A 27,078-nucleotide genomic window follows, 5' to 3' on the forward strand; every position below is an offset into this window, starting at 1 on the left:
GGAAGTAACATCACTTGCCTGGTATATGTATCCCAGGGGCCCTATATATGGTGATAAAAGCCCAATTTTTAAAGACAATTAAGACCTTTAAGGTAGATTAATAATGATTGAGCTAAATGCAGAAATACGTTTAAGCTGTAAAAAAAAATACAATAACATACCATGCACTAAACACCTATTACGTACTGAGTACACCTAAGCACTAAAAAGATATGAAAGAAATGTCATTTGTATTCTGATGACTCCCAAGAAAATGCCAATTCTAATTACGCCAGCACCTGTTAATACAAATGACATTTAACCTGACGAAAGGTCTGTGACTACTTTCTTTTTTCACCACTAATCCAAAATAGAATCTCAAGGCAAGGAGGTGTAGCAGTAATTTCTTGTTTTGTGGGGTTTAAACTAGTCCTTAAAATTTAGCCGCTAACTGTGGCTAAGGGTATCCTACTATTAATCATGACCACAACAAGAAGGCTACCCAAGCACTAAAGTTTTAAAGGAGTATTTTTTTAACCGTGGAATCACCTGGAAGCCTATGCCCAGGTCCCATCTGAGACCTATTAAATCAGTTCCCAGGGGCGTTGCCAAAGCATCAGCACGTTTTAAAGCTCCCCTGTAAGTGATTCTAACTTGTAATCAGGGTAGAGAATCCTTGATGTGCACAATGGTGATAAAAATAAGATCGGCCCTTCACTCCATTTTACCAAGCAACGCCAGTTACAAGGTTCCAGGACATTCCATCATAAAGGATTTTTGAAAGAATGCATTATTTCTAGGCAGAACAAAGATAATATTCTAGACTGATGGACAGCACAATTGCTCAATTTCTACCAAACGTGATTTTACTTTATTCTACTTCATGAAGGTAGTTTGACTTTAATTATCAGTGAGACACATTTATTCCTTGGTTATGTTTTCAACACAGGCCATAAAAGAACCAACAGATTCAAGCTCATTAAGAAATTTAAAGACAGTTTTCTGAGTGAAATAAATTATGAATATGGCTACAATTGATAATATTTTAATTGCTTATGTGAACAAACTTTTCATAAGCATTAAATACATTAGAAATCCAATTAAAAATTATTGGTCTTTTATTTACAAATATTTCTTATAATTTAAAAATCTAATTACATAAATATATATTATGGAATACTTTGTTACTTGATTTCAAGTTACAAGTACTAGTAAAAAATGCATTTTGGGCTTTCCTGGTGGCGCAGTGGTTGAGAGTCCACCTGCCGATGCAGGGGACACGGGTTCGTGCCCCGGTCCGGGAGGATCCCACATGCCGTGGAGCGGCTGGGCCCGTGAGGCATGGCCGCTGAGCCTGCGTGTCCGGAGCCTGTGCTCCGCAACGGGAGAGGCCACAACAGTGAGAGGCCCGCGTACCGGGGAAAAAAAAAAAAAAAAAAAAATGCATTTTAAAATCCTTTATAATTCACAATTTTCAGTAATTGAGAGTAGTTTCCTTGAAGTTCCTCCAAAATTAGGGAAAGTTTGACTCCACTGAGAATTATTTAAGATAAAAGATCTTGTTATTTTAATTATTTAACAACAACAACAAAACCTGACTAAGAGCTACGATATTAAACTAAATATTTACATGATACAACTTGGCTTTTCAAGATAAATTAGGTTGGACGTTATTAGGGTCAAATGTTAGGACTGCCTAATCCCAGATCTATATTCCTGAGTTCTCCTGTTAGAAGAAAGGTGACAGCCTGACCCCCAACAAACACACAGAAAAGGACTCTCAAAAGTTCTTTGTTTCTCCACTTCACCACAGTATTCTAAAGGGTAACCAATACATTACCATCTAGGAGCCTACCTACAGGTGGCTTTAGGTGTGGGTTTTTAATTTGGCGCCCATCTTTCAGAGTAATTCTGAATATAGTGTTACCTATATTCTTATATCTTAAGGAAGGTATAATATGCTAATTTTTAATTCTGTCTTTTTTTAAAAAAACTAATTACTAATTCTGTCTTTCAAGCAATACACAAGGTTATCACTCAGGTTTTTTTAAACAATGACAGTTACCACACTGTGATCACTCCCCACTATTTCCACCTTAAACAGTTCACCTAACATTTACACACTACCAAAACGCTCATCTGGGTCACTCTTGTGTGTACTTTGTCAAGTAGAAGGGACAACAAAACTCAGCTGTAAATTAATACTAGACCTACAACGGCCAGTAGAGGGGGCATTTACAGGCCTGAACGTGCTAGAGCGCTCTGCCAACTCCCTGTACAAAGATGCCTGCTGTGCTCTGTAAAGTGCAGCACTCCTACACTTAACGGCGTACAGTTTATAAAGCCTATGTCCCCCTCCATGGAAATAACGTATATATAGAATATATTTTTACAAGAAAAAAAACAGCAGACAATTCTCACTATGCAGAATGCCTTGAATACAACTGCAGCATCATCTAATTACTTCAGTTAGTTACAGCAGTGCTTCTGAACCATTCTTCACAAGTAGAGAAGTTAATATTGATATGGCTCGGGAAGCTGCTTGTGGCTGGACGGGGCGGCCCTGGGGTTTCAATCTCCTGAAGCCCTCCCAGCCATCCAACAGAGGAGGAGACTTAGCTTGAAACGTCTAGAACCCACTCTGTGTGCTGGCAGGGAAGCTCAGAATGATGTCATGGTAATCTATTTTTACCTAATTAATTTCAAAATTTCATAATGGTTTTGACAATATTTTCAAGTAAAAACATGCTCCATAAAAACCCACCTTGTATATTCTTCTTGTAACTTGTTGGGGTCACTTACAAAAAATTTGACTCTAAAGTTCAAACTGTAAGGAGATCCTCCTAGAATTAATAAAAGCAGTTCTAATTAATTAGATTATATTAGTCCTTCATCTTTATAAAGTATACTTGTATAACATCAAATAAATATGTTTGCTCACTCTTTAGCTGCTTCCTTATTGGTTTGTTTGGATCCAGCCACCTCTGAAAAATAAATAAATAAGACTGATTTCTTTTTTTCCTGGAGGAACTAATACATCAATTCTTGCAAGTCTGTTCCATTTGAAGATTAATGCTAAAAATTGCATTTTTTGAAAAGGCCTAGGTAGGGGGAAAAGAATCACTAAATTACAGACTCATATCAAATATAACAAAATTATGCTAGAAAGTATTGAATGTACTTGTGCTTTAAGATTTTGATTTCAATTTCTCATTAAGTTATATAGTGTGCAATAACCTCTATTCCAAAAGTAAAAAATGCTTAATAATCACTGCAATATGAAGTGATTCTGTTAATTTAACTATATTATATAATAGTCTATCAAGTTTTTAAAATTCTCTTTATCTTTCATAAAAATATGCTTGGCTTTATGCTCTCATTCAGACAAAATTTAACTACACATCATGAAAATCTACTCTTATGAAAAATTTTAACTCCCTTAAAAAAGAAAACAAAAAACAAAATACCCCCCCATAACACCCCATACTAATTTTTTAAGAGACAATGTTTAGTTTGGGGAAGGACTGCTTTTTGTATATGAAAACTTCAAGTAGTCTCGACACTTCTGAATGCCAGTTAAGCTCTATTTCAGGCGAACTATAACTAAATTCAGAAAACATTTCAACTGCCAACGTTCAGTTAAAAAAATTAAAGAATCCAAAATGAGGTGATAGACGTGGCAGTATTTTCAAAGCACTACACAAATATAAGCTTATATATCGTTACTTATAAACTGTCCTCCCACCACCCGTACTTGATTCCATGCAGAGCACACAAACAGATTTCAGTAACAAGTGGCTGAAGTCATCCATGAATCCTTCCTTTCCATTATCCATAACATCCAACATATCCAATCCAACTAATTCTACCTTCAAACCGTCCCTAGAATTGAATAATTCTTCACCATCTACTCTGCCACCATCCATGTCTCTGGGACAGCCCTGGCCACAGCCTCTTACCTACGGCTCTGCCTCTTACCATCATCCTCCCTCCCCCCGAAGCTACAGTAGTCTTTTTTTTTTTTTTTTTTTTTGCTACAGTAGTCTTTTAAAAGGCTCACTCCTTTGCTTAACATCTCTTGGTAATTTCTCAATGTTAAGGTCCAAAGGCCTTACTGTGGCTTACATGGTCTCTCCCTACTTCCTTTTTTTATTCTATTGGTCTTTCTTTAATGTTTTATTTGCCTCAGTTAATTTTAAAAATATATATTTCAAAGAGGCAATTTTAGACTCCTGGTAAGTTTTGGAAGCCTTAAAATACCAATCAAAATAGGTGTCCAGTTCAGTTGTGACAGTTCCGAATCTGTGGCTAACACAATTTTTTTTTAACATATACATATATCCACTCTTTCTTAGATTTTTTTCCCATGTAGGCCACCACAGAGCACTGAGTAGAGTTCCCTGTGCAGCAGGTCCTTATTAGTTATCTATGTTATACGTACGAGTGTGTACATGTCGATCCCAGTCTCCCAATCTACTCTCCCTCCCCCCGGTAGCCATAAGTTTGTTTTCTGCATCTGTGCGTATTTGTTTCGTAGGTAAGTCCCTTTGTACCCTTTTGCAGACCCACATGTAAGTGATATCATGTGTTACTTCTCTCCTCACTTCCGCCACCTCAGTTTACTGAGCTCCAGCTTAATGGCCTCCTTTCTGTTTCCCCAAGATGCCATCTTGGGGCCTTCAATTCTAAGCTTCCTTATGCACAGAATGTTCCTCTCTGGCTTTTCCCATGGCTGACGTCTTTCGTTATCTAAGTCTCAGCTTAAATTCCACCTCATCAGAAAGGCCTTCATGGACTGCCTTATCTATCAGAAGTATCGTATGTCACAAAGCTCCTGTCTACTTAGTTATTTTCCTTCGGGTAAGGAACGTTAAATTCCTTCATAACATTTTCTTAATTGCAACATATTTGTTTTACTTTTTTATTGCCTATCTCCTTTCTTAGATTTTGAACTCCTTAAGGTAAGGAATAAAATCTGATTTATAGCTGAAGGGTCAGTACCCAGCACAGAACATGGCATATAACATCTACTAAAAATACCTGGTGAAGGACTAACCCTGCTGAATGACTCAGTGGGACGGGGGAATCTGTTTCTGTGCCAATAATCAGATGGTTTTCACCCCTACTTAACACATCTGTTCCCCCTATGTATCCACCCATTTCCATAGTCTCACCCACCTATCAATCTGGTGATTTTTTCCTCCACACTTTCTAGAAAAAAGAACATAAATTACATTCACTTTAATGTCTGTCTAAAATCGAAATTTGGGACCAGCTAGTGCCCCAAAGCCTGCCTTCCTGACCAGAAATGCAGACATATTTGCATACACAAGTAGATGCGTGAGGCTGACACAGCTAGGAGTACACTAACAAGCACTGGGAAATGTAATACTTCCTCAATGACGTCATTAGATAGGACGTAGGTTCTTGGCTTAAACCATGAAGATGGAGCCAGATGAACTTGAGGGTCACAGGGTCAACTTCACTCATGCCACCCCAAAATTCAGTTCAGATTCTAACTAGCAACTGCACTGACTTTACCAGTGAAATCTTCACAGCAGCAAGTCTCCCTCATCCTGAACGTGTTATTTCTCCATTTACTCGTGTCTTCTATGATCTCTTCCTGTAAAGTTTTATAGTTTTCTTCCTATAGATTTTGACACCCCTAATGTCAAAAGTTTATTCATAGATATTCAATGGATTTGGGTTTTTAAAAGAAAACTTACTTAATTTGCTATTTTGTTGGATTATGTTCCCTAATTGATATATTGAAAGATATTGATATTTATTTGTTTCTTCAGCTTTAAGTCCTACTAGTTGTAAAAAGTTTTCCAAATGATTCATTTGGACTCTCGAGGCAGATTCATTTTATCACTAAGAAGAAATGAGTTCTCTGCACCTTCATCCCAAACACACAAACATATTTATTCCACAGGGAGCTGCACCTGCTGCCCTCGTTGAACCAGAGAAAGAGAAGAGGGCTAAGCAGCGTAGCTGTTTCAAATCGTTTTGATAAACTGTGCTGCCTGACCCTGAAAACTCTCCGCCTCTACTGTATTTCTTTGCTACATTCTTTTTCGGTTTCCTCTATTCGATTTTTTCCACCAATCCTTGCAAGCACTGAATCTTCTAAGAAATCCTTAACACTTCTTGTCTGCTCATGGCACTCACTGGAAAGCAACAAAAAGCAGGCAGAAGAAATTGGACCTAAGTCTATTCTTGAAAAACAAAAACTGCAACGGGTGAGATTTCTATAGTTGCAGTTTTTTGCCTGAGAGCAATCTCAAATCCTGCACCAGGCAGGGGACAGCCTCACTAAAACTTGAGGTGTCAGTGGACAGAGTTCAGGCAGGAGTGGCAGGGTACCCAGAAAATTGAGGAGGAAATCCTGAAAGAGAGGGAGGCAGCAGAAGGGCTTAACTCTAAAATCCGGATATAAAAGCCACCTCAACTCTGGCTGACAGTTCAACTTCTACATGCACAGGAAGACCCCAAAGCCCCAGGAAAGAGAAGCAGTTGCAAACGTAAAGAAATGAATAGAGATAACCGTTCGCCCAAAGGGAAGCAGGGTATGGACTGTGGGTCCAGATCCACTCGTTCGCAATGACACAGTCCAAGTCGTACAGGACGTCACTACCCTGTCCATAGCCAAGCTCTTTCTATCACCCTGAGAGGTTCCCTGTGTCCCTCTGCACCCAGTCCCCCAAGCCCAGGCAATCACTGATCTGCTTTCAGTCACTATATACCAGTTTTGCTTGCTCTACAATTTAATATAAATGAAATAATAGAGTATATCATGCAAAAATATAACCATTATTTTTCATCCATTCACTATTGACAGATGTTAAAGTTAATTCAGGAATGAGCTATTATGAATAAAGCTACTATGATCATTTGTGTACAAGGTTTCGTGTAACATGTTTTCATTTCTCTTGGATAAATACCCAAAAGAGGGGTTCCTTGGAGGTACACATTAAATCTATGTTTAGTTTTACAAGAAACTGCCAAACTCTACTTTCCAAAGTGGTTGTATCCTTTTAAAGTCCTACCAGCAATCCTTAATAATTGCTCCACATCCTTGCCAAAGTGTGGTATTGTGAGACTCTAATTTTTTAACTATTCTAATGGACGTTCAGTGACATCTCATTGTGGTTTTACAATGCCCTGATGCACCTGTGTTCAGCAGATGTCCTTTATCACAGTGAGAATGGTCCTTTTCCAAGTTTAAGAGTTTTCACTATGAATGGATGCTGAATTTTATTCTATGTAAATTATGCCTCAATTACACTGATTTAAAAGAAAAATTCTAGAGGCCAGAAGCACACTTAATGGTGAGACGCTGAGTACCTTCCTCCTACGACAGGGAACAGGTAAGGCAGTGTGCTGCCGTCAGTCACCTCTATTCGTCATTGTCCTGGTAGCCTCAGCTTTCATGTAATAAAGAATAAAAAATAATGGTAAAAAAGAATAAAGACTGGGAGGGAAGAAGTAAAACTCCCTATTCACATATGACATGATTTACGCAGAAAAAAGCATGTTTACATGACAATCTATGTAGAAAGATTGTCATGTAAACATGTTACATGAGCTCCACCCCATGTTACTGGAGCTCCACCCCAAACTTTCTGAATCAGAAACTCTCTATGTAGAAAATCCTACAGAATTTACAAAAAGTGACTAGAATTAATAAGTGAGTTTAGAAAGGTTACACAATAAAAAAAAAAACTGTATTTCTATATGCTAGAAATAAACAAATTGGTAACTGAAAAAGAAAACCAACAATACCATTTGCATGGTTCTTCTATCTACCAAGTTGCCAAAGACAGAATCTGAGATACCAGACTCTCTGAGTTCACTCTTTCCCTCATGAGCCCTGCTGACTTTCTCTCCTGACTCTCTTGAGCACTTACCCACCACCAGAGCCAATCCAGTAACTCACTAGTGCAACAATCTCTCACCTGTCTCTAGTTTGCCACTTTACTTGCCACTGGCTATACTGTACCCAGAGTGGTATGTCTAAAATACAATTTTCATGTTGCTTGTGTAAATAAATCCTTAGGCTGGTATAATCTTAACACAGATCAAAAGCACTTGATGATCTATTGCACTACTCGTATCTCATCTGTGACCCATCTTCTCTTCCTGCTCTATATTCCAGCCATAGGTATTAAAAAATTCTTTTTCAGTTCCTCAAATACAACAGTCCTCTCTCTTCACTCTGGAACCCCGCATATGCTACTGATTCTCTCTGAAATACTTCTCTGCACCCCAGATCCCTCTGTCATTCCCTCCCAAAATGGAACCGGGTTTAAAGAGAACAAAAACAAAGATCTATCATTTGGCAGGCTACCGAAGAGGTTTATACAAAAGGTAGGTAGTAAGAGCCTGAATTAAGGTATTACAGTAGAAACAGATGAAAGGAACATGAGAGAAATACCATATGAGAACATGAGAGAAATAAAAGCAAGCATTTTAGCAATCATGTGGTACTAAAACATGGTTTGTTGAAATAAGTCATTCTCTATGTGACTTCTATATTTCTTCAAACCAGATGAAATAATTCAAGAACACTGAGTTATATGAAATTAATCTTCAAAGAGTAGACCAAGCTATTCTCTATGAATCATTTCTTACCTAATTAACAGTCTACTGGGTTAGAGCAGTGGTTTTCAAAATGTGGTGCCTTGAACTACCAACAGCATTGGCATTACAGGGGAATTTGTCTGAAATGTGAATTACCGGAGCTCCACCCCTAACTTTCTGAATCAGAAACTCTAGGCATAGGGCCCAGAAATCTGTACTGTAAGAAGCCTTCAGGTAATTCTGATGTAAGTTCAAGTTTGAAAGTCACAAGGTTAGGGGATACGGAAACAGTAGTAAACCAGTAAATATCATAACCACAACAAAACTCTCAGAAGGATGAAACTGCAGAAAGAACAAGTCAACAGTAATCATAATCTACTCTCTGTCCCACTGAAGGGCACTGTAATTCACTCTGGGGGCCAAAAACAAAAAGAAAGTAAATATATTACTCATGATGCACACGAGTAACAATCTCGAGGCTCTGATGAATATCACGCTGATAAAAGCCACTAAGGTACAGCCACCTCGAAGTGCTTATAAAATTAAAGAAATTATGGGTAATGAATTACAACCATGTTACTCATTATTTTGCCCACTCACTCAATACACATTTACTGAATACAACTATTATACAAGACATTATGCTACGAGCGAAAGCTGTGATAAATAGGTTTTAAATGAAAGCAGAAGAAATTTCAAAAAGTCAAAGCTTTTCTTTTAAGTAATTTTGTTTGTTGCACTGGAATTCATTGCCAAGGAAGATTCTAAAGCAAAGGATAGTCAACTATGATTCTGTGTTTGTTACATATAAGACTACAATCAAATGCCAGGTGCTTTTTCAGTTTATCAGTTATAAATCCAATTAAACTAATTTCAGCATCTACACGCCTAAGACAATACTGATTCTGATCCTCAAAGGCGAATATTCAGTATCTATACATATGAAATATACATGCAACACATACATTTACACACTATATATATATACACATGTATATATAACATATATGAGCTTTAAGATGAAGAAACTCTTAACTAGTAAGAATTGACAGGGGTTAATTCTTCGGGGATATTACCAAGTCCCTTTCGGTCACTGCTGGTAATTTTATGGCATGAGTACCTCCTCTCCTCCATATGCTCATTTTTATAAGTCCTGTGCATCTGCATCATTCTCTCTTGGGAAGGGAAAATAAAGGCTTTGGAGTCAGATAAATATGACTTCAAATCCTTTTGCAGCTACTTAATTATCTGTGTGATTAAACGAGTTTTGTAAGCCTCAGTTTTTCATCTTTAAGAGAATTTTAACGATAGTTTCATAAGATTATTGTGAGAATTTGGTTTACTAACAAGTCCGCAATAGATATTTAATAAACGTTACACCCTGACTCCTTCTCTTTTTTAAAATGGCATCTCTTTTCCTCAGTCCATTAATTATCCTCAAAGTCTTGACATATTTCACACTGACAACCAGAAATGGGACAATAATTACATTTGTGCTCTAAAGGCCCCTCCTTAGACACCTTTTGGCATTTCACAGATTCTTCTGAATATTTAAATACTGAAGTTGTAGTGCTGTGTACGGAAAAGACCTGCAGGGGGAGTTAGGAGACCCAAGTCTAGTTTCATTAATACCAGCAAAGTAGCTTGGGCTTTATCTCCTTGGATTGGGATAATTTCTCATGAAAAATAAGTGTGGTGAGACAAAATAATCTCTAAGGCTTCTTTTGCGTCTTTAAAACTGTATGATTCTAATCTGGGGGGAAGAATTATTCTGGATCATCAGCAATTGGTCCCTGGGACCTGGAAATATAATACCTTATTTCAGAAGGGATGCTCAAGATGGAAAAGTAAGACAAAGTAAGAAAAAGTAGGAGACAGCCAAGAGATCAACGCAGCTCAAAATACTGACACCTCTGCTTCCCCACATTTATCCTGCTGTAATTGTTTTAGAGTAGAAATGTCTCCTTGTGTACAAATTTATGAGACAGAATTTTTACTTCTTGTAACATATGTGGTCTCAATTATTAGTCCTTCTGGAACACTTTCTTAGTGACTATGGTGATAAGTAACTGGTCTCTTTCTTCTTTGTTGTCTGTCACTTCTCCAAACCATCTAAGGACAGGCTTCTATCTAAACGGTCTGACCTATGAGTGTCAGCAAGATAATCTAAGAATTATCTATTTTTTTAAATCTCAATATTGCACATAGTAGCAGACACCTTTCACGTATTTGCCTGGCTAACAATTTATCTTTCTGTGAAAGGTAGCATTACTGACATTTCTACTCACTTCTATCAATATTTTCGCGTTCATTTATTAAGAAATAACACTATTTCTCTAGGCCTTGGAGCAGCTCAAGTCATCTGATGAAGTACGAGGAAAGTTTGTTTTTATTTCAGTTCAGTGTAAAAGGCTTTATTTCCACTGAGACTAGCTGGACCTTGCTTTATTTTATCCACCTCATCTTCACAGTTTTTCATACAAAATCAGTAAGTAATGCCAAGAAAAAGTAATATTTAACATTTCACATTTACTTTCCACTAACCATTCTTTCAGAGACCTAGGACGTAACCATGAGAAAAAACGAGAGCAAGAGATAGAAGCCCTACTTTCCTCCCAATCGTTACTCGTATTTTCCATATAAGACCTTACAAACTGATTTCTAAAGAACTGATTCAGAGAACCATTTCTTCAGCCTCCCAATTTTTCTCAACTATACAAAACATTTCCTTCAAAACAGTCATTCTCCTGTACTAGGCAAAAGGATATCATATTCGTTTGTGAAAAACCCTCACTGTATAACCATATAAATTTACAAAGAATTCACAATTTTAAGAAGAAAAACTAATTTCATCTTAATGCAGGCTAATTTATGTAACACTCAAGATACATTAAGTATTTACTTCAATATTGTAATGTTAACATTTTAACCTTTATGCCCAATTTTCTCTCCAAGATTTGCTTCTCAGTTGTCTGAGACAAGTAGAGAAAGAAACTGGCACTCGATCTATAGACTGACTTATGATTAGAAAAACCTTAATAACCCAACAGATTAAAATATCAAGAAACTGAAGTTCAAAGGCAAAAGAATTACCTGTAATCATTCAAATTAAAAATTTTAAAAAACTCAAACAGTGAACATTATAAATCAGAAAGGACTTATTATGAAGAGAGAAAAATTGCAATGGCAATGAAAAACAGCAGCTTACACTTACTGGGTTATCTGTGCAATCGTCAGCCAGCTGTAAACCAAAATAGTCACGCTCAGTCAAATCAAGGTGCCTGAAGACCATCTCCAACAGAACCTGTCCCTGATCATGTTTCTGGAAGAAAAGTAACAGGAAATCAAACTGACAGGCTACATCCTTTCACATTTTGAAACTCTTGGACTCTCCTCTTTTATTAAGTTGGCAACTGGTTCCATGCCAACGACTTGGTTGAGCAATAAAGACTCCACATGTTACATCGTACTTAGAAAAGTCTGACTTTGGGCAAACTGGTTCAAGGGGTACATAATAAAGATGAAGATATAAGGGAAACCTTTGAAAATGTCTTCTGCTTTTAGGCTATTCTCGTGGCATTTTTGTAATTTTATATTGTTAGCACATTAACTCATGTATGTATCCATATCATTTGTCTTACTGTCTTATTCTTACCTTTAAATTATGGCTGGAAAGTGACATATTTGACTAAGTACAATTTAAAATTTGTGTGTATAAGATAGATAATGCCACAAAAAGGGAAATAAAACAGTGAAAATTATGTGCAGCAAACTGATAACATTCTAATTATCAAAGAATACAGAGAACTTTAGGAAAAGGTCTCTTTTCAATCTCACACCAATTTTATCATGTGGGCATCATGCTGTGGCTTCCCTAAGTCCCGTAGCTACCAAGCTGTGGCACAAAGGGCATGATTGGAACTTTCCTAAAAAGAAATGTAGCTAATCACTGAAAACATGGAGAAACTGCTAACATGTTCAGCAATAAAAGAAATCACAGTGGGAAACCATAATGACACACCATGAACGCACAACAATCCAAAAAGTAAAATCTAGTAAGATAAAAAATACCTAATGCTGGATCTGCTGTATAAAAAATAAATTAATTAAATTTAAAAAAAAAACCTAACGCTGCTAACATTGTGGACAGGTATCATCTGTTGGGAAAGCACTTTGGAAACATTAGCAAGAGCGGTAACAGTATTGGCTACTTCTGTCATCCTAACCTGAGTGAAAAATAAAATCCAACTTTGGGAGAAACAGCTATACACCCCAACACATTCAGTGCAGTGTTATTTACATGAGACAAATACTAGGAAAACACATTAGGGAACAGTGGTGTATTTTTCCACCAATTTCGCCTCTCGAAAGCTATGATAGTTTGGTAGCTTCCAGCTACAAGTTAGAATCAAAACTCAGAGCTGAAACGATAAGGACGTAAGTATTTTTTTCATACAGCAGAAAGCAGAGAGAGACGACAGACTCCAGAGTTGGCTAGTTCAGTAGATGAACGGTGTAATCAAGTACCAGGTCTCTTTCATCTCTCTAATCCACATTCCTGCTGTCAGCTACATCCATAGGCTGTTAGTGAGATGGTCAGAGCTATTTCAAAATTCACACCTGCAGATGACCATGTTCAAAAGAACGACCTTCCTTGTAAAGAGCTTCCCTTCACGTCTGAGTGTGTCAAATAGCTATTTCCAAAACTCATCAATGGCAGGAAGTATGTGCCTCAAACAGTGCTTTACAATGGTGGTCCCCATTTGAATAACCTGTGAACATTTTTTGTACTGATGCAACTCACCTCCCCCACCCGTCTCCCATTCTCATTAAATTGGCCCAGGGTGGAGAAGGAGCATTAGTCTTTTTAAAAAGCTGCTAAGGTGAGCCTAAGGTACTCTTCTAGAGACAAGATGGAGTAGATGCATTTCTCCCTATACTTCCAGCTGAGTGAAACCAACGAACAACAACAAAATGCAGAAAAATTGTTTTTAAACTCTGAAAGATAAAAGTAGCAGCCTGGGGCTTCCCTGGTGGCGCAGTGGTTGGGAGTCCACCTGCCGATGCAGGGGACACGGATTCGTGCCCCGGTCCGGGAGGATCCTACATGCCACGGAGCGGCTGGGCCCGTGAGCCATGGCCGCTGAGCCTGCGCGTCCCTCAACGGGAGAGGCCACAACAGTGAGAGGCCCGCGTACCAAAAAAATAAAAGTAGCAGCCTGGCTAGGGAACTCCTTGGGTTTTCTTTCCATTTCTTTTTATTGAGGTAAAATTCACATAATGTAAAATTAACCATTAAAAGTGCGCAATCCTTCTGCATTTAGTGCATTCACAATACTGTGCAACCATCATTTCTACCTAGTCCCAAAACATTTTCATCACGCCAAAAGAATACTATACCATATCCACTGAACAGTATCTCCTGCCCCAGACCCTGGCAAGCACGCATCTGCTTTCTGTCTCTATGGATTTACTTATTGTGAATATTTCATATAAATGGAATTGAACATGTGACCTTTTCTGTCTGGCTCCTTTCACTCAGCATTGTTTTCAAGGTTCCATGTTGTAGCATGTATCCACATCTAATCCCTTTATATGGTTAAATAATATTCCATTATATGAATATATCACAACTTGTTTATCAGTTGATGGACATTTGGGTTGCTTCCACCTTTTGGGTACTGTTGTTTCTGAGGCAGGAGATAGATGCGCCCCAGGCTGCGCAGCTGGAGTCTGTCCCCTGTGGACAGATACTCCAAGACAAAGATAATAGCGGGAGCAGAGAAGAGCTGAGTCCTGACCAGATAAGAGATAAAGATACCCCATTCCTCATTCTCGAGGTCAAAGAGACCCTCCTGACTACACACGCGCAGAACGGCTCCTCAGGAGTCAAAAAAGGGAGGGGACGCCACCCATAGTAGGTGATGTCAACCTACCCATAGGCCTCTTTGCTAGAATCCACCTTGGCTAAGAGATGCATGCACACACAGGGGAGGACCCTGAGATAAACCAAATACGGACTCAAGAGCCAGGCAAAGCAAGATGACTGGCCAGAGGAAACCCAGAAGAAATGCCCCATAAAAGTGATTCAAACTACCACAAGGGCACAGCTCTTTGTCTAAGCCCATCTGTGTGTCTATCCACATGAACCCTTTTTCCTTCTAATAAACACTTTACTTGTTTCATTACTTTCTGTCTCTTTGTGGAAATTCACTTCTACAAAGCCGACAGGCCAGGGTCTTGTCACTGGCCACTGGCCTAGTGGCTAGGATTCAGTGCTCTCACTGCCACGGCCTGACTTCAATCTCCGGCTGGAGACCCAAAATCCTGCTTCAAGCCACTGCAGCTGGGGCCACCCGAGATACTTCCACCTTTTGGTAAAGGCGTACAAGTTATCTGTTTGAGTATCTGCTCTCAGTTCTTCTGGGTATATACACAGAAGTGGAATGAATGGATCACATGCAAATTCTGTTTAACTTTTTGAGGAACCACCAAACACTTTTCCATAGCAGCTGTACCATTTGATGTTCCCACCAGCAATGCATGAGGGTTCCAATTGCTCCACATCCTTGCCAACATTTGTTATTTTCTATTCTTTTGATTAAAGCCATCCCACTGGGTATGAAGTGGTACTTCACTGTGGTTTTGATTTGCATTTCTATAATAACTAATGATGCTGAGCATTTTTTTCATGTGCTTGTTGGCCATTTGTATATCTTTGGAGAAATGTCTAATAAAGTCTTTTGCCCATTTTTTAAAGTGGGTTAATAATCTCTCCGTTGTTGTGTGTTGAGTTCTTTTTATATTCTAGATGCTAGACCCTTAACAGACATATGATTTGCAAATATTTTATCCCTTTTCATAGGTGTTTTTTCACTTTCTTGATCACTACTTGTATACACAGAAGTTTTAAATTTTTCTGAAGCCCAACTTATTCATGTTTTTCTTTTGATGCTTGTGCTTTCAGTGTCATATCTAAGAATTCATTGCTAAATCCAAGGTTATAAAGAATTAACCATATATTTTCTTCAAAAAGTTTTATACTTTTAAATGTTACATGTAGTTCCTTCAGCCTGTTTGAGTTTATCTTTGTATATGGTAGGTATATAACCTAGGTAGGAATGCAATTTCATTCTTTTGCATGTGCATATCCAATTGTCCAAGCACCACTGGTTGAAGAAACTATTCTTTCCCCACTGAATGCTCCCGGTAACTTTGTTGAAAATCTGTTGACCATACATGTAGGGGTTTATTTCTAGACTCTCAATCAAGTTTTCTTTTTACCTCACACATACCATAGACTTGGTACTGGAGAATCCTACAACCCAGAAACACCAACAGGCCCGATGGAAAGAGACCAAAAAAGCCTGCTTTCTCAAGCAAATGACCAGGAAAAGAGTCTCTATGCAGGACAGAAACCTTACTAACAATGCTGACTCCAATCCTGCCAAACCCAGTGGAAAAAAACTGAGCCCGTCTCCAGCAGCGCCATGGAAACCAAGCAGGGGCCTGGGGTTCCATGTGCCTCCTGGTACTGCTGGCAGCAAGTGGGAAGCCTGCTCTTCTACTCTCTGCCAGCCAACAGCACGCTGCAATACACAGTCTCTCCCAGGGGTGGTATCAGCAGAAGTTGAGTGCGCAGTCTGAACCTCAGCCTAGCGGTAACAGGCAATGCTCAGACTGCCCCATGGGAGTGGTGACAGCAGAAGCTGAGAGGGAAGCCTAGATTTCCACTCCCACCACCACCCAGCGGTAGCAGGTGGCATCTGCCAAACAGAAATAAACAGGAGGATTTGGGAGAGGAGGTAGGTAGAAAAAGGGACAGTTAAACCTTGGAAGTAAAATCCAAATAAGGAACCACAAGTGAAACTGACCAAAATTAAAAGAGCAAAGGTTTAAAACTCAATTACAGTGTGGAATACGTGCAAAATTTTCAGTAAGGTCTCTGGATAAAACACACACACACACACACACACACACGCACACGCACACGCACACGCACACGCACACACGAAGTAGACCAAAAGAGTAATGCAAAGGTTCTGGAAACCAGATTGTTATTAGAACCACAACCCACAAAGGCAGGCCAGGACCTGGATACTACACCAGAGTGACTCCCTGCTACAGAGAAGATTCAGTATAATCCAGAGTCTCATGATACATTGCCCCAAATGTCCAGGATACTACCTAAAATCACCAATCATAACCTGAAAAATCTCAACTAGAATGAGAAAAAACAATCAACAGACACCAACACTGACATGACTCAGATGTTGGAATTACCTAACAAGTGTTCTGAAGCAGCCATCATATAAATGTTTCAATGAGCCATTATAAAGGTTGTTTGAAAAATAGAATATGTTGCAAAAAACTGAAGATATAAAAGAACCAAATAGAAATTATGTAACTAAAAAACATAGTAATGAAATGAAAACTGACTAGATGTGCTCAATAGAAGAACGAAGATGAGAAAGAAGAGAATCGATGAATTTCAAGACAAATCGATAGAAATTCCCCAATCTAAACAACAGAGAAGTTAAACTAAAAAAAAAATGACCAGAGCCTCAGAGACCTGTGGGACAACAAAAAAAGGTATAACAGTCATGGCACTGGAGTCCCTAAGAGAGAGAAAGAGCTTCAGGATGACAAAATATTTGAGGAAACATTCGCTGAGATTTTGACAAATTTAGCAGAAAGCAAAAACACAGATTCAAGAATCCAAGTGAACCTCAATCAAAATGAATCCAAACAAATCCACCCAAGATACATCATAATCAAACTACTGAAAACAAAGCGAAGAGGAAAAAATCTTGAAAGCAACTAGAAAAAAGAATTTACCTATAGGGAGTGACAATTCAATTAGAATAGATTTCTCATCTGCAACCGTAAGACCAGAAGGAAATGGTACAACATTTTCTAGGTGCTAAATGAGAAGAACTATCAACCCAGAATTCGCTGTTAACAGAAAATATTGCATAGCAATGAAGGGTAAATAACGACATTCTCAGAAAAAAAGAAAAGTTAAGGGAATTTATCACCAATAGACTACCACTAAAAGAATGCCTAAAAGAAGTTCTCCAACCAGAAAGGAAATAATAACATAAAGAAACTTGGAAAAACAGAAAAGAAGGAAGAGCAATGAAATGGGAGAAACTGAGGAAAATAATAAAAGCCTATCCTCTTCAGTATTAAATTAAATTATGTTTGATGGTTAAAGCAAAAAATTGAACTTTATCTGATATGCTGCCAAATGTGTGTACAGAAAAAGATTGAGACAATTATGAAGGTGGGAAGGAAAAAGTACCTAAAGGTAGATAAGTTTTTTATACGTCATTCAAGGTAAAATGTTGTTACCAATATTCTATGATAATTTATATATGTAAAATGTAATAACAAGAGCAACCACCAAAAATAAAACACCCCAAAATCAAACAAAAAAAAAAAAACCTACCCAAAGAGTTACTCAAAAACACTAAAATAAATAAAAATGAAATTTAGCAAATGTTCACATAATCTATTAGAAAGGCAGGAAAAAGGAAACAAATGAAAACCATAACAAACAAAGTAATAAACTGGCAAACTTAGACTCTAACATAATAATAATTACAGGAAAGTATAATATATGGTCTAAATACATGAATTAAAAGGCAGTTTTTTTAACTGAAGTATAGTTGATTTACAATGTTATGTTAATTTCTGATGCACAGCAAAGTGATTCAGTTATACATATATATACATTCTTTTTTTAATATTCTTTTCTGTTATGGTTTATCATAGGATGTTGAATAGTTCCCTGTGCTATAGAGTAGGACCTTGTCGCTTATCCTAAAAGGCTGAGATTGACAGAGTAGGGAAAAAACCATGATCCAACTATATACTATCTAAAAGAAATTTACTTCAAATATATTAATATATACGTGAGTTTTGACAGTAAAGGGATATAGAAAAAGATATACCATGTAAACATTAATTTTAAAAAGTAGGCTTGAGAGCAAGTAACTTTACCAAGGGAAAAAAGGACATTACAAAATGTTCTCACACTAAAGAACACAGCTGGAAAATTAATGAAACAAAAATTAACAGAATGGGAAGTAGAAAATAGAAAAGGCGTAAGTATAACTAGAGATGTCAACAATTAAGCAATTGCTAGAATTATTAAACAGAAAATCAGCAAGAATATAGAACTCAATGATACATTAACAGGATCCAACTGACATTTATAGGACACTCTACTCAACAACAGAATACCCATTCTTTTCAAGTGTCCATGGAACATCCATAAGGCAGATCATATCCGGGGTCATAAAACAAACCTTACTAAATTGAAAACTGAAATCATATAGAGCATGGTCTATAACCATAATTAAATCAAAATAGAAAACAGTAACAGAAAGACAGGAAGAAAAATTTAGAAACTAAACACCTGGGAGAAAAAAAGACCCATTTCTAAATAACCTATGGGATAAAGAGGACTCGGGGGGGGGGGGGGAAGGAAAGGTTTCAAATCCATAGTCTAAACTCCCTCCTAATGAAAACCAGAAAAACAGCAAAATAAACAGAAGGAAGGGAGCAATATAGGTAAGAGCAGAAATCTATGGAAATCTGGTTCTTTGGAAAATCAATAAAGTTGACAAACTTATAGCAAGAGTAATGAAAAGAGATGAGACACAAATGACCAGCTACAGAGCTATAACAGGATTTTACTACACACTCCAAAAACATTTACAAGGTAAGTAAATGGTAGAAACAAATCTACACAGATAAACCTGACAACATGGATGAAATAAACTAATTCCTCAAAAAGCTGGATTATGTAACAGATTAGTCAGGTCAGAAGGTTTAGAAAGCTGCAGGAGCTACTTCCACAATGTTCAGGCCAAAGGCATGTAACAACCCCTAACAGTGAACCTCTTCAGACTCCTAAAAACATACTAAAATTCACCCAATATGAAATAGATACTTACGAAATACTTTTAAAAAAAAAAACCTCCCCCAAAATGAAATCTCCTGGACCTGATGCTTTCACTGGAAAATTCTAGGAAACATTTAATCAAGAATTAAGAACAAATCTACCTAATCTACTCAATCAATTCACTCTATGAAACCAGGATAACCCTGATATCAAAGCTGGACAAAGAAAGTATTAAAAAAAAAAACTACAAATATCCTTCATAGGACCATAGACGTAAAATTCCTTAATAAAATATTAGCAGATTGAATTGAGCAGTATCTCAAAAGGATGATACAGAATCACTAAATGGAATTTCCAGAGGTGCAAGGCTGGTTTAGTGCTCAAGAGTCAATCTCGTAGTGATGCCCAGAAAGCAGTGCCATGGACCTGCTCCCCAGCAAAACAACTACTGCTGGTGAAAATAATTTAAAAACCCAAGGACTTAAAGTCTTGGGGAACTGTCCTAAGGGTACAAAACAGCATTTATTCAAGACAGTCTACTAAATCTTGGTAAAAATAGTGAGAGTCCATGGCACTTGAGCCATCATCCACTTCCTCTCTCTTCCGCCCAGACCAACACTATGTAATCTCTGCTCCAGAAAAGTGTGGCCAAGAAATTGGGAATCCCTCTACCCTCACATCCCAGTCAAGGGTTATGGCATCTCTGCAGGACGGGGAAGTTGCCAGCATTTCTCATGCATTCCAATTCTTTGTTACAAATTTTAAATCACAGGATGGTGTGGCCAAGAAGTTGGAGGCCTCCCTCATAGGGCAAAGACTATACCTCAATCACAGAAAGTAAAACAAATACTGAAGCCATGAAGCAGATGAAACTACCCAGGGTCAGAAGAAAGAGCAAGAGAACAGCTAACAGAGAACCCTGACATGTACCAAAATCCCTAGTAGGCAGAACAGTACTGCCAAAGAAGGCAATCAACAAATATTTGGTTAGCTGAATGAGTGAATGGTAAAATAGTCTACAGAAAATTTTTTTTAAGTATATTGGTTTTCAAGTCCCTTTGCAAGCATTCCTGGTCCTTCAGTTTTTCTTACTTCACAAGAGGTCCAGTTAGAGAACAAGGCATTTGAGGGAATCTCTAAAACACACAAGTACATCTGCAGAGAAACGAACTCACTGGAAATAGTTCCTCTAAAGATGAAGAGGCTGTCCCTGACAGAACTTATTTAGGTTTACCATCAGAACTTTAAGTCAATAACAACTGCCAGGCAAAACCGAGATTCTTGTTGCAGACCAACCACAGGACAGCTGTGATAGAGAAAGGTTTGCAGGAAACGCTAAGCAGCCTCCCTATAGACCTGCGGCAGGGTAAGTACTCCCGAGAGTAGAATGGTAAAATGCAAATAGCAAACGGTCAGGCCAAGTCCTTATTTGGCCAGTGAGTATGTAGTCTTGGGTGAATTTTGTTTCTACTTGGCCAGCTTTACCTTACGGGATAGACTAGGTCAGGAGTTACAGAACTATCCTGTGCAGTGTTTAGGGCTCAGTGAGTGTACTCAGGGTTAGGGGCTGGTGCGTTGAGGGAGAAGAGTCCAAGGAAGGCAAATTTGAGCTTCCCGATTCAACCACAGTAACTATAACTGACCCATTACACTCACCACACTTACACAGACGTGTGTGCGTGCGTGTGTGTCATCACGGGGGAAGAAAGGATTCCATACTTTTTTTAATTGAAGTATAATTGACATACAACGTTATATTAGTTTCAGGTACATTGACATAGTGATACAAAGGATTTCTTTTTTTAAAATGTCTGAACAACTGGATTAGATGATCTCTGAGCTCCCTTGTGGCTCTGAGATTCCTTATTTCTAAAGATGCTCTCCTGAAGATGAAAACAACAAGTATTTTCACATAAGAAAAAAATCCAATTATGTAACAGATTAGTCAGGTCAGAAGGTTTAGAAGGCTGCAGGAGCTACTTCCACAATGTTCAGGCCAAAGGCATGTAACGACTCCTAACAGTGAACCTCTTCAGACTCCTAGTAGAGTGTAGACTTTGATCACCTCCTTGGATGAGAACACACCATCAGAATATGTGACTATGAAATAAAAACTTTCTGTGCAAATAATACATAAATATGACTTCTATTTCTGGTAGTAGAGTAGATTATAAATTCTAGAAAAATCCGTAGAAATGCAGCTAAATTACTAGGTAAAAACTTTCAGAAAATTTTTTGTTTTAATCTGTTACTGAGCTAGTATGTATGTATGTGTGTTTGTTTGCTTATTTATTTATTTATTAGGCTGCGCCGAGTCTTAAGTTGCAGCACACAGGATTTTAGTTGTGGCATGTGGAATTCTTAGTCTAGTTCCCCGACCAGGTATGGAACCCGGGCCCCCTGCATTGGGGGGCCCACTGCACCACCCACTGCACCACCAGGAGAGCCCTGAGCTAGTATTTTTTAAAAAGGTAGAAACAAAGATCCAAAACAAAGTGAAATCAGGAAGCCTAGCTATTCAGAAATGTTAAAGTCAGTTTCTAGCCCTTAAATTTTCTAGCTTCTACTTTGACCACAGGATACATAGGAATCAGAAGTGATACCAGGTTCTCTCCAAGATGGAAATATAACAAGAGACCCACAAACTTTATATTGGCTATACTTACAGAGTAAAAGTGAAGAACAAAAAAGTCATGCCATGCAGAATAGCACAGAAAAACAAAACAAGAAATAAAAAAGTAAAAATAAAACTCGCCTATCTGGTCAGAATTCAGCTACAATGTGGCCTGAGAACCCCAAGTTAAACAATAAACTTAAACGTGGCCCTGGGATGATGGCGCCCCCAGATGACTGGCAAAAGCAAATAAATGTCTTCTCTGGAGGAAATCAATTTTCAACCAGGACTCAAACAGATTGGTAGAGAGCACATTTTAAAAATGACCCAGTTATATGCTGTCTCCAAGAAACTCCAAATATAAAAATATAGGTAGGTTGAAAGTAAATGATAGAAAAGATATACCATGTAAACATTAACCAAAAGAGAGGAGGAGCGCCTATACTAATATTAGATAAAGGAAGCCTCAGAGGAAAAAAATGCTAGAGACAAAGAGGACATTATATAATGACAAAAGGGCCAGTCCACCAGTGAGACACAGCAACCTTAAATGTGTATGTACCGAAACAACCTTGAAAAAGAAGGACAAATGTTGGAGAACACAATTCCCAATTTTAAAACAATGAAACTACAGAAATCAAAACAAAAGGGTACTCACGTAAGGATAGACATTGGAATAGAAGAGAGTATAGTGAATTGGTTTGTGACAAGGGTATCAAGAATTTAAATGGGAATGAACTGTCTTTTCAAAAAATGGTGTAGGGAAAACTGGATATCTACATGCAAAATAATGAAATTGGACCCCTATAAAAAAAAAAATAAAAAATGAACTCCAAATGAACCACAGCCCTAAAATTAATAGCTAGAACTAAAAAAGTCTTAGAGGAAAAACAATCTTTGTGATCATGGACCAGGCAATGGTATTTTAGATATGATACCAAAAGCACATGTGACAAAAGAAAAAAGGATAAAGTATAATTCATCAAAGATTAAAACTTTTGTGTTTCAAAGGATACCATTAAGAAAGTGAAAAGACAACCTATGGAACGGGAGAAAAAAATTTGCAAATTGTATACCTGATAAGTGACTTGAATCCAGAATATAAAAAGAATTCTTACAACTCAACAATAAAAGGCAGATAATTACAAAATGAGCAAGGGGTTCAAACAGACATTCTTCCAAAAACAGCAAATATTGTATAGTTCTACTTATATGAGATATCTGGAACAGGCAAATTCACAGATTTTGGGGTCAGGGAAAATGGGGAGTTATTGCTTAATGGTTACAAAACTTCTGTTGGGAGTGATGAAAAAGTTTTGGAATAGACAGTGGTAATGACTGAACAACAGTGTGAATGTAATTAATGCCACTTAACTATACACTTAGAAATGGTTAAAGTGGTAATAAATTTTATGTTTTGTATGTATATTACAATATTTAAAAATATTGTAAATACCAAAAAATATACCCCAAAACCCACTGAATTATACACTTAAAAAGAATGAACTGTATATTTTAAATGTGAATTACATCTCAATAAAGATGTTAAAAAATACATAGTATAAAAAGCTGAAAGGCCCTATAAGGAAAAACTGATAAATCTTCCTTCATAGGAAACTTTAGCAAAGGGAATCCAATTACTGATGACCTACAGAGTGAGGTAAGAGCTAGAAACCTAAGTAATCAATAATTATATGGAAAAAAACACACAAATATATAAAACACAGAATGAAGTGGTGATAGTGGCCATTCTTGTCTTGTTTCCAGTTTCGGGGTAAATTTTCAGGGTTTCATTTCTAGGTATGATGTCTGCTTTAGGATATTTGTAAATACCCTTCATAAGGTAACAGAAATTCTTCTCTATTTCTAGTGCACTAAGTTTTGTTTTGTTTTGTTGTTTTTTGTTTGTTTTATACACTGAAGAAAATGATATGGTTTATCTCCTTTATTTTACATCTCATTCTCTGAATAAACCTCACCTGGTATTAACACATTTATATGACAGTGTGTGTGTGTGTGTGTGTGTGTGTGTGCGCGCGCGCGCGCATTATACATTTAATTCGCTAAAAATCTGTTTGGAAATTTTATAATTCTTGTTCATGACAGACTGGTCTATAATATTCCTTTTTTGTATAATGATTATTAGCTGTTAACATGAGAGTTATGCTGGTATCGTAAAATGAGTTATGAATCTTATTCTCTGCAAGAGCCGTGAGAGTGATATTATTCTTCAAATGTCGGAAAAATTCATTAGTAGAAGGAAAAGTCACAATGAGATACTATAACACAAGCACCAGAATGGCTAAAAAAACGTTAAATGCCAAGTGTTGGTGTGAATGTGGAGCAAATGTAAATCTCATAAACTGCTGGTGAAAATGTACATACATATAACCACTTTGGAAAACTGTTTCATAACACTTGATCCAGATTTCCACTCTTAGATATCTGCCCAACAGAAGTACATATATACACAAATATACACATGTACGAGAATTGTTTAGAGCTGCAGTATTCATAGCAGCCCTAAACTATGAAAAAACCAAGGGTAAATTTGATAAATTTTCATACACTAATGAAGTGATGTCTCACTATCCATTGCTAATACACACCCACATTTTTTTTTTAAGTATTAATATCTCTCATGCTTCGGTGGCTTGACTGAGCCCAGCTTTGGTTCTCACTTTTGATTGCAGTTAGATGGCAGCTATTAAAGTCCTGAAGTCTGACTGGACCTGACATACAAGACAGCCCACTTGCGTGGCTGAAAACTGATGCAGACGGCTGGCCGGACGATCAGCTACAGCTGTTAACCAGAGAGCCTCTGTACATGGCCTCTCCATATGGGATGGACTTCTCACAGCACAACAGCTAGAGTCTGAGATGAACTGTTCCAGAAGGGGAGTCCTAAGAGATCCATCTAGAAGGTAGAAGGCTTCTTTTTCCTGGGAGTCCCAAAGACTAGGCAAGATTCAAGGGTGAGGGACACTGCACGGGTGTGAACAGCAGGAGGTGGGGTTCTGTCTTCGGAGACTAGCCACCACAGATGGAGTACTATACGGCAGTGAGGAAGAAAAGAGATGTTTATGTTTAACCCGAAATGAAGCTGCTGTTAACATGATGGCCTACATATGTAACAATTCATATGGTTTATCCTAACTACGTTCAAAAAACAAACTCATCTGTGGTGACAGATGTCAGAGCAGTGACTACTTTAGGCAAAGAATGCATACTAACAAGGAGGAAGTACAGGGACCCTGCTACGGTATTGGTGATACTCTACAACTGGAGCCAATGGCGGTTTCACGAAGTACTGCACTTTGCGATCCTTATCAATCTTACACTCATTCATTCATTCATTTATTGCCACGCTGTGTGGCGTGTGGGATCTTAGTTCCCGACAAGGGATCGAACCCGCGCCCCCTGCAGTGGAAGCGCAGTCTTAATCACTGGACTGCCAGGGAAGTCCCAATCTTACATTTATTTAAGATTTGATTTCTATTGTATGTATACTATACTTCAAATAAAAAGTTATTTTTACCCCTCACACACTACCAAAACCCTCAAAGAAATAACAGTTCATATTCATTCAAATTGGTAAAATTTTTCTGTTTATCCAAGGAGAACTAGCAATTAAATGGCCCAATGGGAGGGCTTCCCTGGTGGTGCAGTGGTTGAGAGTCCGCCTGCCGATGCAGGGGACGCGGGTTCGTGCCCCGGTCCGGGAAGATCCCACGTGCCGCGGAGCGGCTGGGCTCTGCGCATCCGGAGCCTGTGCTCCGCAACAGGAGAGGCCACAGCAGTGAGAGGCCCGCATACCGCAAAAATTTAAAAAAAATTTTTTTTAAATGGCCCAATGGGAACTCTCATGTACTGCTGATGCGCACAAAACTTGCAAATTTTACTCTTTGCCTATTAGAAACCCCCTACTTCAAAATTAATACCTGAAACATTCTACTTTCCTATTTTGCCTTCTTTAAAAGCTGAACTCAAATAGATTTTTTCACAGGGAGATGACAGATTTGCACATCGATCTGTCTTAATTTAGCCATTCCCATTTATACAGTATGATTAATATGCAAATGCACAACGCAAACTATCAACTTAGGAAGCAAACGTTTGTGTATGCGGGTGTTTTTAGGGATAAAACAAAATGTTTTAACTCTTTCAACTTTCAAAAGTAAAAACTCCTGGGACTTTGCTAGTGGTCCAGTGGCTAAGATTCCATACTCCCAATGCAGGGGGCCCGGGTTCAACCCCTGGTCAGGGAACTAGATCCCGCATGCCGCAACTAAGAGTTCACATGCTGCAACTAAAGACCCGGAGCAGCCAAATAAATAAATAAAGTGTTTAAAAAAAAAAAGTTAAAACTCTTAACTGGTAGAAAATTGCTGCTAAGAGAAGATTCTTTAAAAATTAATGTATTCATCAAAAAGTATTTCTTAAACATTAACTTTAGGGTATAGTTTTCTCAACCAACCTTGGCACTGTTGACATTTTTCTGTCAGATAATTCTTCATTGTGGGGGGTTGGGGGAGGACGACAGTCCTGTCCATTTTAGGACATTTAGCAGTGTTCCTGGTTGCTACCCACTAGATGCCAGTAGCTCCCACCCAACTTTAACAACCCAGAATGCTGTGACATTGCCAAATCAGTCCTATTTGAAAATCACTGTTAAAGAGGTACATTTACAGTTCTGGATTTGGGCTCAAAACCTCTTACTAAAGACTACCCTTGAAAAACTACAGATTAGTTTCTCATTCAGTTTTAGAAAAATACTAAACAGAAAACCCTACTCTATGAGTGATGGCAAAAAGAAGTATAATATGGCTGGGATTTAACATGAATTTTGATTCTGTCCCATTTAGTATATGCAGTGAACAAACAAGAAAATGTGCTCTATGACGAATGGCTAATAATAGAATGTTAATGAGGCCACACAGTCTCCATCCCTCCCAACTGTTTCTCTGCAAGGCCAGGCTACATGCATCAG

General features: G+C 37.9%; 1 protein-coding gene across 5 annotated transcripts in view; it reads right to left on the minus strand.

Moving 5' to 3' along the window:
* Positions 1-27,078, minus strand: part of PTPN4 (protein tyrosine phosphatase non-receptor type 4) — a 190,182-nt gene that overhangs the window by 100,041 nt on the left and 63,063 nt on the right. For 3 of the 5 annotated variants that reach the window (XM_030849639.2, XM_060302609.1, XM_060302610.1), the window contains exons 3-5: positions 11,777-11,884; positions 2,921-2,963; positions 2,744-2,843 (exon numbers count right to left, since the gene is read on the minus strand). In XM_030849639.2, the coding sequence (XP_030705499.1) occupies positions 2,744-2,843; positions 2,921-2,963; positions 11,777-11,884 (251 nt within the window). Of the gene's footprint in view, positions 1-2,743; positions 2,844-2,920; positions 2,964-11,776; positions 11,885-27,078 lie in introns of those variants that run through there. The other 2 variants (XM_030849640.2, XM_070046029.1) reach the window with 2 other exon arrangements.

The sequence above is a fragment of the Globicephala melas genome, chromosome 7 (assembly GCF_963455315.2).
Source record: "Globicephala melas chromosome 7, mGloMel1.2, whole genome shotgun sequence".
In the NCBI taxonomy this organism is placed as follows: domain Eukaryota; kingdom Metazoa; phylum Chordata; class Mammalia; order Artiodactyla; family Delphinidae; genus Globicephala; species Globicephala melas.